The sequence below is a fragment of the Catharus ustulatus genome, chromosome 22 (genome assembly GCF_009819885.2).
Source record: "Catharus ustulatus isolate bCatUst1 chromosome 22, bCatUst1.pri.v2, whole genome shotgun sequence".
Lineage (NCBI taxonomy): Eukaryota > Metazoa > Chordata > Aves > Passeriformes > Turdidae > Catharus > Catharus ustulatus.
In genome coordinates, this window is record NC_046242.1 from 10155970 (window position 1) to 10169277 (window position 13308).

The 13308-nt window shown below is 56.0% G+C and overlaps 1 protein-coding gene across 5 annotated transcripts in view; it reads right to left on the reverse strand.

The window, feature by feature from the left end:
• The window catches only part of CALN1 (calneuron 1), a 140809-nt gene that overhangs the window by 110932 nt on the left and 16569 nt on the right, over positions 1 to 13308 (reverse strand). Inside the window, exon 2 of one of the 5 annotated variants that reach the window (XM_033078551.2) lies at positions 10619 to 10813. In XM_033078551.2, coding sequence (XP_032934442.1) covers positions 10619 to 10740 — 122 coding nt within the window. In that variant the 5' untranslated portion in view covers positions 10741 to 10813. The other 4 variants (XM_033078555.2, XM_033078552.2, XM_033078553.2 and 1 more) reach the window with 4 other exon arrangements.

Here is a 13308-nt window from a genome sequence, read left to right on the forward strand (position 1 = left end):
AGAGTTCCTGGAGGCAGAGGGAGCCACACAGGACCAGCCATTGAAACATTTCTGGGCTGGGGCAGGAAAGCCCAGAGAAGCAACCACCAAAATGCTGTTTCTAAATCCATGTATAGTTACAGAGCTGCCGTGGTGTGGAAGGGATCGGCTGCAGCAGCAGAACCCTCCAGCACATGGCGATTGCACAGAACCTGCCTGGAAATGAAGCCAGGGAGGGGGAGCGGGGAAAAAGAGGCTCAGCCCCACTCCCCACACAGCTGAGGTGGGCAAGGAAAGAGATTTGGCTTAAATTACCCTTTGTGCCTTTTGCTCTGTTTTGGTTTGGTTGGTTTTTTTTTCTCTTTGCAAGCCAAGTTCTGCCCTGGGGCTCGAGGGCAGAGAAGTGTTTTTGTTCCCTGCTGAAATCCTTCCGTTCCCAGGACCAAAGCCTTGCCCCACCGAGAACTTAAGGCGTTGTGAGAACCAACCGAGCTCTGCACACTCCCGAGGAATCGAGGAGCAGAACGCGGCTCCTGCAGGACAGACCCTCCCCACGGGAAAGCTCCGACACCCCCGGGAGCTTTCCCGCTGCGGATCCTGCCCCGAGCAATGCAGACCCCTCCGGGCAGAGCCTTTATCCACAGGTGCAGTGCAGAGAGGATTTGGCTACAGGTCCAGCGCATCCTCTGAGGAAACAGCCAAGCATCCACCGAGACTCCCCAAACTGAAAGGATGAAGCTTCCCCGTCAAACCCTTCCCGGGAACAGTCCCACACATGCATTCCGAGGGGAAGGGAGCGTGCAGGAACCCACGGGAAGCCAACTGGAAAATTCCCTGGTAAAGAAATGGCATCGGGAGCTCTTACCTGCTTGGATTTGTATTCCCAGCTAGGAGCACACCTACAGCCCAAGGCTCTCAGGGGGCATCGCGGGGGTGCGGATTGCTGCAGGTCATGGGTGTGTACAGCCAGAAGCAAAAAAAAAACGACCCAAAACAACCCCCCCAAAATCCCCCAAAAGCCACAACATGACCCAAATGAGATCCCTGCAACGGCTGTCTCGTTACAAGCAAGATGAGATGAAGGAGGGGTTTTTACTTGCTCTGAGGCATCATATGGAGCTTAATCACAGCAGTTACGTATTGGGTTCTTTTGGCCTTCAATCAAGTGTGTCATTTCGGTGGCAGCTGCCTACGTGATGCCAGCACCCTGGGCGCTCCAGCCTGTGCCAGTGCCGGCCTTGTGCAGCTATTCTACAGCTCGACAACGGGCAAATTCCATTTCCCAGGCTGCGGGAAGCTCCTCCTGTAGTCCAGCGAGCCCTCGGAGCCACCCAGGATCACACACCTCTCCTCCGGTACCCACAGCCCGGGGAGCCGCTCCCACCGCAGCGCCCGTCCCGCTCTCATCTCCCGGCGCAGCCCATCCGTATCCCGAGGACTTCCAGCACTCCCAAAGCCACCGGGAGGGGACACAGCTCGCCAGGCGCCCCGCGGACGAGCGCGGCACGGCGCTCAGGGGGAGGCAGCTGCTCCGCGGAAAACAGCAAAACTTGGTGGGTGGGAAAGGTCTGAGGAGCTGCTGAGTAACCGCGTAACAGCTCAGCCAGGACCCGGCTCAGCCCTCCCCGCTGCAGCCCTGGGGCTGCTCGAGGGGGAAAGCAAGAGGCGAGCGCTGCAAATCAGGTGTTGAACCTGGTGATTGAATCAGCTGAAATCAGCCGGGGCTGGGCTCATCGCGGCTCCGAGCAGGAGCGGGGGGACGGGCACCACGCTGCTCAGGAGCATTTTGGCCGCCGACAGCGGCATCAGGAGGTGTTTGGGGCCGAATTCCTCCGTCAAGTGCATTTGTTGGGCTTGACAGATTCATTAGGACCCATCCATTCAAACAGATGGCGGATGTTCCCTCTGCTCTGGGATCGGCTCTCCATCCGTGTCCAACTCCCCGAGAGCAGGACACCGCATAGACACCGAGCTCTCATTACATCACCCGGTACGGACGAGATGGGAACCAGGAAACGAATAAAAAAAAGGTTTTTTGGGCAGCCCAAGTGCTGTTGTGCCGCTCCATGGCAACTCCACAAACACGCGTGTGAGCGCCCACGGCCGCACACGCCGGCTCGGGGGCACAGCCGCGGATCCGCCGCACAGCGCGGGGCTGGGTACCGAGGGGAGGGGATGAGCATCCCGAGCATCTTCCCCGCGCACCCCACGGCCACCCGCGGGGCCACCCGCGGGTCCCCCCGCGGGGATCGCTCGGCTGCCGGCCCGTCTGAGCCGCCTGGCAGCGTTGGCTGAAGCCCCAACAGGTTCCCAGTGGAGCTGCGGTGCCCCCGAGCCGGGGAGGGGAGGGCGCTGCCTTCGCGCAGCCGGCTCCCTCCGAGCCCTCCCCTCCGTCCCCGCCCGGCCGGGGGGCAGCCCGAGCTCCCCATCCTTCGCCACCTCCTCACTCACCTCTCCACCAGCCGGCTCCTCCGCCACAGGTTTGCTCGGCTCCACTGTCCCCCCCCCCCCCCGCCCCCCCAGATCGCTCCCAGACCAGTTATTCAAAGGAGGATGGAGGGAGGAGGCACACAGAGATCTGGGCGATGGGGATGGCGGAGAGAGAGAAAAAAATCCTATAAAAAAACAATCAAAGGGATGAAATGAAATCAAAGAAGCGAAGAACTGGGCTGAAAGGGGGCGATGCTGGAGGAGGGGAGCGGCGCGGCGCGGCTCAGTGCCCCATGGCCCCGCAGCCCCGAGCGCAGCCCGAGCCCCGCCGCGCCGCGCCGCGCTCCCCCGGCCCGGCCAGGGACCACCCTCCGCCGCCAGCCCTGCGGCGCGGCCCCCGCTAACCCCTTCCTCGCCGGGCCTCCCGCCGGCCGCCCCCTCCTCCGCATCCTCCAGCCCAGCCGGGGATGCTGCGCGCAGGGAGCGGCTCCGGCCCCAGCCCCCCGGGAAGGCACAGCCCCGATAAATCCAGCACCCGGAGGGACCCGCTCCTGTGGGGCCGAGCCCCTCAGCAAGTTGTGTCTCCAGGTCTCCTTTTGGCAGGGAGGTGGGTTAAGCCGTCAGTTCCTTTTTTAGAAGCACAGAGTCGTTGGTTGGAAAAGACCTCCAGGATCGAGTCCAGCCATTGCCCCGGCACTGCCCAGCCCACCACTGCCCCGTGTCCCCAAGTGCCACATCCATCCCTCCGGGGATGGGGACTCCACCACCTCCTCGGGCAGCACTTTCCAGTTCTGACCACCCTTTCCATAAAAGAATTTCCCTAAAATCCACCCTGAGCCTCCCCTGGCCCAGCCTGAGGCCGTTCCCTCTCCTCCTGTCCCTGTTCCCTGGGAGCAGAGCCCGACCCCCCCGGCTGTCCCCTCCTGTCAGGGACTTGTGCAGAGCCACAAGGTCCCCCCTGAGCCTCCTTTTCTCCAGGCTGAGCCCCTTTCCCAGCTCCCTCAGCCCCTCCCGGGGCTCCAGACCCTTCCCAGCTCTGTTCCCTGCCCTGGACACGCTCCAGCCCCTCAGGGTCTGTCTTGTGAGAGGCCCAAAACTGTCCCCAGGATTGGAGGTGCCCCAGCAGTGCCAGCACAGGGGACAATCACTGCCCTCACTGCTATGGTCCTGCTGGTCACACCATTGCTGATATTGGCCAGAACAGCCTTGGACTTCTTGGCCAGCAGCAGTGGAGGAGAAGAACACACATCTGCAGGTGTGTCCTGTGCTCTGTGTGCACAAACTGTGCTTCTCCCTGCCCCTGGGGCCCCCCAGCCTACCTGACCCCACTGGATGCTGGAGGAGGAAGAGCAGAGCAAGGAGAGCCCCATCACTGATCCAGAGGGCCCAGATTTCTGCACTGGGAAGGAGGAAGTGCCTGCAGGAGTGCAGTCCCCCCTTTCCCTGCTGCAGTCACCTTCAGCACTCAGTGGAGCTTGCTTGGCTCCCCAGCTCCCTGTTGGAATGCTCCTGAGGCACACAGTCCTCAGATCACTGCTGGCACCAGCACAGCCCCTGACCCCTCGGGGACAGCTGTGCCAGCATGCTTCCAGCAGGGGAAGTTTGACAGAAACCAGATTGGGCTGAAAGCAAGCAGAGATGTTGTGCTGGTGACAGCAGCTGACTGCAGGAGAGGCTCTGATGGGAGCCCAACAGCTCAAATCGCCTCAATTGGATCTGGAAAACAGGCTGGAGAGACACCTGTCATCTCCAGCAACACTCCCACAGCCGTGTGCACATCAAACAAAGCCTGCAGAGCCTCGATTTTAGGGCTCAGAGGTGTTTAATTCACATCTTGTCTTCCTTGTACTTTTCTGATGTGAAATCCTTCCTGTCTCCTTCCCTTCAGCCTCCTGGGTCACTGTGTTCCCCATGCTGGGATTTTCCTGGGATCAGAAGGAACATGATCTGCAGCTCAGAAGGCAGGGGCAGAGGGATTTTGGCTCTCTCTGTTCCCTGTGCAGAAAAACCCCATGTAAACCCCATCTCCATTGATATTCAACCCCTTCTGCTCACCAGCTCAGCTGTCCTGCCCCAGGGGGGCATTTCTGCATCCCACTGCCTGGACATTCCCTGCAGTGAGATTCATGAATTTAGCCATGTTCCAAGTCCCTCATAAACCATCAGGGCTGGGCTACATCCCACAGTTTTATAATTTTTGTGAAGTTATTGGCATTCCTGTGTTCAATGAGAAGATAATCCCTGCTCCAGGAGCAAGGCCCTCAGCAACCGCGGTGGAAGGTGAGTGATGGCACCAAATGTTGTTCCATCAGAATGAGATGCAGATGAATCTCCTTATCATTTTACTTTTCATTCCTATTTTTTTTCCTTTGATCCATGAGAAAACTTTCACCTGCAGCTCCCTCATCTCCATCTGGGCTGCCTATGTGAGTAAATGGGGGCAAATCTCCTCATTTGGGAAAGTTATTCTCTGCCTTTAGCTAATTTCCTTTCCTTCAGCTCTGGAAAACATTAACCAAAAAGGTTCCAACCTTCATGACTGAAAACAGTAGCTGGAAAATCCATTAGGCTGATATGTTTAGTATTAAAAGTTCTGAAAGGACCAAGTCCTCATAAATCCCTAAATAGATCCAGAACATCTCCAGATTGTGTCCACATCAATAAGAGCAGCCCATGGCTCTTTTCCCTTTTTTCTTTGTTTAAATACAGAGCTGATCACTCCAAACCCTCTGGTTTTCAGGTGTCCTGGGCAGCATCTCCTGGGGCTGGCGGGGGGAGCTGGGATGGAGCTCTCCAGAAGGAGGGGGCTGCCTCAGGATCAGCCTCAGGATGTTTGGGATGGGATGGGATGGGATGGGATGGGATGGGATGGGATGGGATGGGATGGGATGGGATGGGATGGGATGGGATGGGATGGGATGGGATGGGATGGGATGGGATGGGATGGGATGGGATGGGATGGCATGGGATGGCATGGGATGGGATGGCATGGGATGGGATGGGATGGGATGGGATAGAATATTGTCTCTGGATAGAGCCAGTGAAATCCTGAGTGACAAAGTGAGCGATGGCAGCAGGGCAGGGTGTTGTCAGCCCTGCCTGGGGACACCGGGGCTGCCACTGCCAGCACGGGCTGTCCCTCCCAGGAGCGATCAGCACCTGCAGTAACTCACACCGAGCTGTTCTCCCCTGGCACGCTCCTGCCCTGGGGCACACCCAGCTCCTAGGGAGCTGCCCAGCAGAGCCCCCGGGGCAGGGCCGGGGCTTTGTTTGGGGTCTGGGAGAGCACCGCCGATCCAGCGGCAATGAATTGGGTGTCAGGGCAAGCCAGGCTATGGCTCCGGGAGAGCTCGTGCCTTTAAAAGATCCCTGTTAGCCAGACTCACAAACTTCGAAGTCCCTCCAAGAAGAAAGCCCTGGACGGAATTAAATAGCTTTGCTCCATAAAAACCCCAGAAAATCGGGAAGGATTGGAGGGAGGAGGTCTGCAATCCTTCCTTCCCCATGGTGCTGGGAGGGGGCTCTGCCCACTCCGATTTGGAATGTCCTGGGCAGCACCCACTGTCCCCTCCCCGAGGACGGCTCAGGAGCCTTTCCCAACCTCTCGTGAGTGGGAGAGGTTTTCCAACTCACAGCTCACATGTTCAGTATTGCTTAATTCCACCCCATTCTTTCTGATGAAACACTTGGTGGAAGGTGAACAATTGCTCCCTAGCCTGGATTTTCATGTTTTAATGGTTCTTAATTATTCCAGGAGAAACTTTTATTTTTCCTTTTCCTCCACCTTGCTTCTGCACTGGATGCTTTCTCCTGGAGTTTAATTAGCACATTTCAGGATGGAATATTGAGATTAAATCACTGCTGGGTGAGCTGTGCTCCAGGATTGATGATCCTTGGGCACAGCTTTTATTGGAGCTGCCAGCTCAGGCTATGGATTTATGGATCAAAGGGTTCTTTGGGCCAGGAGCGAGCCAGCGGTGCTGCAGCAGGCTGGGGACACAGGCCAGGCTGCCGGCCTTGGTCCCCTCCTGCAGCCATGGCAGGGATGGGTGAGGGTGCTGGGGGTGATGGGAAGGTGGGGAGGCCCTGGCACAGAGCAGCTGGGGCTGTCTCAGCCCTGGCAGTGCCCAAGGCCGGGTTGGATGGGGCTGGGATAGTGGAAGGTGTCCCTGCCCATGGCACGGGTGGCACTGGATCTCTTTGAGATCCCTTCCAGCCCAGACCACCCTGGGACTCATCCTGGGCAGAAAGGGACACCCTGCAGTCCTGCAGGCCCCGAGGAGGGCACTCCACACCCCAGCAGCAGGGCTGGCACCTCCAGCCCCATCATCTGCTGGGATCCAAAGGTTCATTCCAGCCTCTCCCAGAGCCTGGGGCTGGCTGCAAACATCAGATTTGGCACCAGACCAGCCCCTTTCCTGCTGCCTCAAATGCCAGCATTTTGATCCAAGCTCATCTGTAAGTGCTAATAAAGCTGCAGCTTTGCAACAGAGTCCACCCTGGTGGAACTCATTGAAAGGAGACCTCGAGGGAGGGGGAAAATCCCAAACCCAGGGTTCCTTTAGTGGTGTTCTCACCCAGCTAAAGGTACAGACATGCAGTGACACCCACAGAGATCTTTTCCCAGCTGAGGCTCCAAACACTTATGGCTTCCTTGGGGCCAGGGAACCCTCTGTGGACAGGAATTTTTGCTTACACCCCTTGCAGGAAGGCTCCTCATCCCAGGAGCTCGTGTGAGGGGAATTGTCCCAAAAAGCTCCCAGCAATGCCCATGTGGGAGAGAATAGCAGCTCCTGCTCATGCTGCTGGCCAGGCTGGCTTTCCTCTCATCATTCAGAGCAGCTCTGGCACAGACTGGAGCAGGACTGGGCAAGGTTTCACCCTTCAGAGCCCACGAGACTCAGCCAAGTGCCTGCAAAGGGCAGAGAGCCCCAGCCCCAAACCCACGAGGAATTTCAGCAGCCAGGGCTGGGGGGGCTCTGTGTGTTTTGGTTTGCTCTTCGAAAGATAGCCCTGTAATTTAGTGACTCATCCACTCTCCAGCCTTTGTTGCTTTTCATTTTCAACATCTTTAAGCTGTTTGTGGAGAATGTGCTTATTTTTAGACTTCCCATCAGGCAGAGGCATCTGAGCTGGTTCTGAGGGAAGAGCTCCATTGAGACTTTGGTGTCTGGGGTGTTAATGGGAAAATTTCCTGCTGGGCACAGATCTCCTTCCCTTTCCTCACTGAACTGGCAGCAAGCAGGGATTTTCAGGCTGTGCCCTGTGGGGTCTCTAGGGGTGCACCGAGCTCTGAGCTGCCAGAAGGAGGAGGAGGATGGCTGGATGGAGGATGGATGGATGGATGGATGGATGGATGGATGGATGGATGGATGGATGGATGGATGGATGATGGATGGATGGATGGATGGATGGATGGATGATGATGGATGGATGGATGGATGGATGGATGGAAAACTAACAAATACTGGAGCATCAAGAACAAATGGGATCTCAAATCATCCTTATCAAACCTGCAAATCTCTGTCCATGCCCCAGAAATTCTCTTTCCCATGGCACAGGCTGGCAGCAGGAAGGGCAAAGGAGAGGAGCCTTCAGCCAAGAGCCAACTCCCATTCCTCTCCCCTGCAGCAAATCAGGAGGAGTATTTATGCCTAAATCAGTTGTTGTTTTGGTTTTTTTTTAAAAAAACAACCTATGTTTTTATTTGAAAAAAAAAAGTTATTTTTTTCCAGAAAATTGACAAAACAAAAAATGCTTTTTGAGTTAATGAATAGGTTTGGGGTTGGGTTGGTTTATGAAGTCTGACACCTCCTCATTTTGGTTTGCAGCTCCAAGTTCTTGTGGGGAGCTTTAAAATGAAAGGAAATTTCAAAATGAAAATTGGCTGTGTAACACTCTGAGCCAGGCATCTGATCAGAAAGAAAAAGGGGGAAAAAAGCCCAATCCTGCCTGCTTCTTTTTTTCTTTCTTTCTTTTTTTTTTTTTTTTAATTTAATTAAGTCAATGGAGAACGGAAAGGCCTCAAATGAAAACCACGCTGGCCCCAAATGTCTCCAAGGCTCCAGATGTGAATTCCTTCACCTTCTGCTGGTGAGCATGGCCTGGCTGTCCTCCAGCACTTGGGGCACAGCCCCTGCTCAGGGAGCAGAGACCCAGGGATGTCCTGGGAAAGGTCTGGAGGTGCCTCCAGTCCATCTCTGGCACATCCAGACCTGAGGCACATCCTATGGACTCTGCTTTGCCCCATGGAGGTATTTGGGGTTTGCCATCTTGTGTCACCCCCATCCCCACGTGTCCCTTGGTGCCACAAACTGGGCTGAGCCTCAGCCTGGCCCCAGAGGCAGTGCCAAGGACCTGCTCCCCCAGCCAGCCCTGGGCAGGGCTCCTTGGGCAGGCCAGGGAGCCTTTCCAGCCACGTTTGTAATTCCATTGAGAGCTGCAGTCCTAATGGATGGCTGGAAGTGATCCACAGCTCCTGGCTGTCCCCGCCCAGGTGTCAGCAGCAGGGCAGGGCTGTTCTGCTCTGCATTCCCCACCAGCACCCCCAGGAGCAGCTCTGGATGCTCCTGGTCGTGTTTTACCCCCGGCACAGATGCAGGACCCAAAGCTGCTCAACCACAAGCACCACCCACAGCCTCACCCCACAGCCTCGTGGTGGCACAAAGCACCTGGCATCCCCTGGAGGAGCTGCCACCACCTCCCCATCTCATGTTTCCAAGGTACTGCACCCTCTCTTTCCATTTCCTTAGATCATGGAATCACAGAATCCCAGAATGGGTTGGGTTGGAAGGACCTCAAAGCCCATCCAGTGCCACCCCTGCCATGGCAGGGACACCTCCCACTGTCCCAATGTCCAACCTGGCCTTGGGCACTGCCAGGGATCCAGGGGCAGCCACAGCTGCTCTGGGCACCCTGTGCCAGGGCCCCTCACCCTCCCAGGGAACAATTCCTTCCCACTATCCCACCCATCCCTGCCTTCTGGCAGTTAGAACCATGCCTGTTGTCCTGGCACTCCATGTGAAACTCAAGGATGGGGTTTTTTTTGTTGCATCCAAACTTTCCATGAACCACAGGGAAACCTCCAGGGGGGCTTTGGGGTGAAGCCCAGAGAGGCATCCCAAGCCCTGAATGAAGGCACTGATGGAGCAGGTGGGGAACACACCTGGGCTGAAGCACAGGAGAGCTGAATTCCAGCAGGGGCTTGGGAACAGCCCCTCTGGAGGAACTGGCTCAGGATCATGGCAGGAGGGTCAGTGTGACAATAGGATGGGTTTGCTCCATTGTTTACCAGGCCAGATGCCCCAGCTCTCCATCCACCACCCCAAGCCATCAGCTGGGAGCACCTGTCCCAGGAGAGAGGCATTTTCCAGGGCCTGAGCAGGAGCACTGGAGACAATCTGGCTGAGTGCTTGGGCCCAGAAATGAAGTAGCTTAAGAGAAAATCTCACTGTATTTTTTTTAAATGAAAGCCTTTCTGCAAAAGATTCAACCCAGAAAAACCCTGCTCAGTCCATGGATTGCAAATACATGGTGAAAAGGAGATAAACACCGTGTCCTCCTGCACAGCCACAGGAGACAAATTCCCCATTCAGAAAGCCAATAAAAATGTGTTTCTTTTAGAACAACTGCATTCACGGCACATTGTTTCTCTGACAAAAATATGTTAGTGACTTTGAACTCCTCCAATGCCATCCAGAACATTTTTTTTCCCCCAAAGTGTCTCGAAAGTAGCAAAAATACGAAAGAATTAATGACTGTTAACAGCTGAAACAGATGGTCTGCTGTGAGTCCCCACAGCCTCATGCAACTGTGAGTCAAGCCATTTTTCAAAATGGTGAAGAAAGAAAAGTAATAAAAAAAAATCAATTTCCAAGGCTACCAAGCTTCCAAAATTCCACTCGGACTTCCCAGACGTGAGGCAGCGGGAAAGGAGGGGCTGGCTCGGTTTGGAACCCACCTTTGGCTGCAGCCCTCGGTCCCTCTGCCCTCCCGGGAGATGCTGAAGGTTTGCGCGCGTTCAGCAGCGCCTGGGGCGGGTTCTGCTCCAGGGCTTGAGCCAGGGACCCTCCCCACAGCGACATTCCCCGCACTGGCGGTGTCCCCACACCCACCCTGGGGAGCAGCAGCGTCCCTCCCTCCTTGCCTCCCCCCCTCCTTGCCTCCCCCAGGAAAGGGGAGAGAGATGGGAGAGGAGAAAAGCACTTGCCAGGAGGGGAACTCCGGTTGCCTGCTCCGCTGCGGCGGCTCCTCCTTCTCGCCGGGAGACTCATCCCCGCGGCCACCTTCATGCTTGGGCTGCCCCTCTGCCGGCTCCTGGATCAGCCCCATCAGGCACACGAGTCGGCGGGGCCCGGGCGCTGGGCGAGCTCATCATGGGGCCGGGCGAGCCCGGAGCGCGACTCTGCGGGCGAGGAGCGACACAAACTTCAGCGCACGCACGGCGAGCCTTTATCATTTATTTAAACCCCGGCTCTCAATAATTCATGCCGAGAAGCGGGACAACAGTGGCAGGAGCTCGGCAGCGCAGGCACCGAGCGGCCACATCTGGAACAGATGTTCAGTTCCCAAAAAAAGCGGGGTTTGCGGGGAACGCGCAATGCCCCCGGGATATGTGCTCTGAGACACAACCCCGCTCGTCCTGGAGCACCAGCCATGAGCTTGTGTGTTGGCAGCGCAGAGCTGGCACGGGGCAGATGGAAGGGCCAGGGCTGGCTCCGGCTGCAGCCCGGGGCTGGGAGAGCTCGGCCATTCCTTGGAAGCGCTGGGGAGATGCTGGAAAGGCTCCTCCGAACGCCCCAGGGGCCCCCACGAGCCCCCCGGGCAGGAGCCCGCAGTGCCAGCCCGGATCCTCGGCCGGGTCCCTGCAGTGCCCCAGCTCTGTGGCAGGCGGTGGCACCGGCAGGAGCTGATCCCAGCCCGCGCCCCGGGAGATGCCGGGACAGGAGGAGGCACCGCGGCCACCCGGGCACCTTTCATGGCCAGGTGTGCCACCACAGGGACCCCCGGGGTGTCCCCTCAGCGAGTGTCACCTCTCCCGTGGTGACACACAAACCCTTCAAGCCTGACCATCCCCTCTGTGGGTGTCACCGAGCTCCTCCCGTCCCCTCAGCGCCCTGCGGCTCTCCCAGCCCACGGGCACAGCTCCTGCTCCTCTCTGCACGGGCCAGCGTGGCCGTGCCAGGGCCCCTCCTGGCTCGGACCTGGCTATCCCCTGTCACCATTCCTTTTGGGACATCACCCCTGGGGCAGGGAGCGTTTGAACAATGCTCCCAGGCACGTGGTGGGGTTTAGGGACTGTCCTGTGCAGGGCCAGGAGCTGGGCTTCCACGATCCTTGCGGATCCTTGTGAGAGAAATTTCAGATTTGTCTTTACAAACAAGCTGTGGGTCTGCTGGTAGATAAAACCAACACTGAGAGATAAAAGAAATAATGGGAAGGATTCCACTGATTGATGGATGGAGAAAGATCTTTGCCTTTACAAACAAACTGTAGGTTTGCTAAGAAATGAAATTGGATATTGAGAGATGAAAGATGCAATGGGGAAAAACCATTCCATAAGAATTAAAAATTAAAAGGAAGAGTTATACATTAGAGGGGAATCTTAGGTATCAGGTGTTCTGGGAAGTCTGTGCCTCTCAAGTACCTCAGCCAATGAGAAAAGAGAGAGGGAAATGTGATTGGGAAATCAGGATAAAAAGGAGGCTGCATCCTCCAAAAATTTGAGAGATCCCAGGTGAATGCCCCATGGCCTCCTCCTTTATTCGAATAAAGTCTCCTTTTTGGACATAAACCTCTGGTGTTTGTGGATTAATTTTCCTGACACTTGCCACTCAGGATATTCCATGAATCTCTGATCTTTCAGCCAGGCTCTCACTCTGCCCTGACAGACAGACACTTTATTCCTCGCCCTTTGCTGGCCCCGGTGCCCCTGGGTGCCCCACACATGCCCCTTGTTATCCTCCTGGCACCGGCTCCGTGCCAGCCGCGCTCCTGCCGGGCCCCGGGCCGCGCCCCGGCTGTCCCCTCCCGGCTGTCCCCTCCCTGCTGTCCCCTGCCCATCTGTCATTCGCCAGCTGGCCTCGCTCGCCCTTTTTGTGAGAGGCGAATTGGAAGCAACAACTTCTTTGGCTGCAATTGCACAACACCTCAAGCACCTGAGCTCTGACCCAGACCTCCAAGGTGGATTATTATAAATTATAATTATAATGATTATTATAAATTATAATTATAATTACAATTACTATTACTACCAGCACTGTTATCCCAGCCCTTTGAGGGCACCTTCTTGATACAGTCCTTATGTTTTGGGCTACCTCTTTTATCTGCAACACCTCCTCTGATATCTGAGCTCCACTCTTACATACAAACATGGAGATGACTTTCAGTGCAAATTTTCTTCCTGAAATTTTCTTCTTGCTCCTCTTCCTAAATGTGAACCTTGCACTTTACCCTGCCAGCCAACCACTTAATGCCAGTAAGAAACGGACTTTCTTTTTCCCTAGATAATGACTGATGTTGCAGATTGGATAATGAAATAAGTAATGCCATTAGCAGCCCATTAATCAGTGGTGAGAGTGAATAACACCGAGTGCATGGCTGTCACTGCTCCTGAAGGACAAGGGAAGGGGAAACCACCCAAAATCCAGTCCCTGTTTCCCACGTTTCTTTTTTACTGCCAAGCGGCCAACACTCAATTCTTTGCCGAGGGATCCAGCCTTGTGACAGCCTGTCCACATTAGGTGTCTGTGCTCGGGAGATTCCCTGCACATCCTAAATCCTGCTCATTTCCACACTTAGCAGGAAGTCACTTCCTTCATTTCTGTCCCTGCCTCATGCAGGATGTGAAAAAAGAGAGCAGAATCCAGGAGGACCTGTCCTTGCAGTGTCATTAATGGT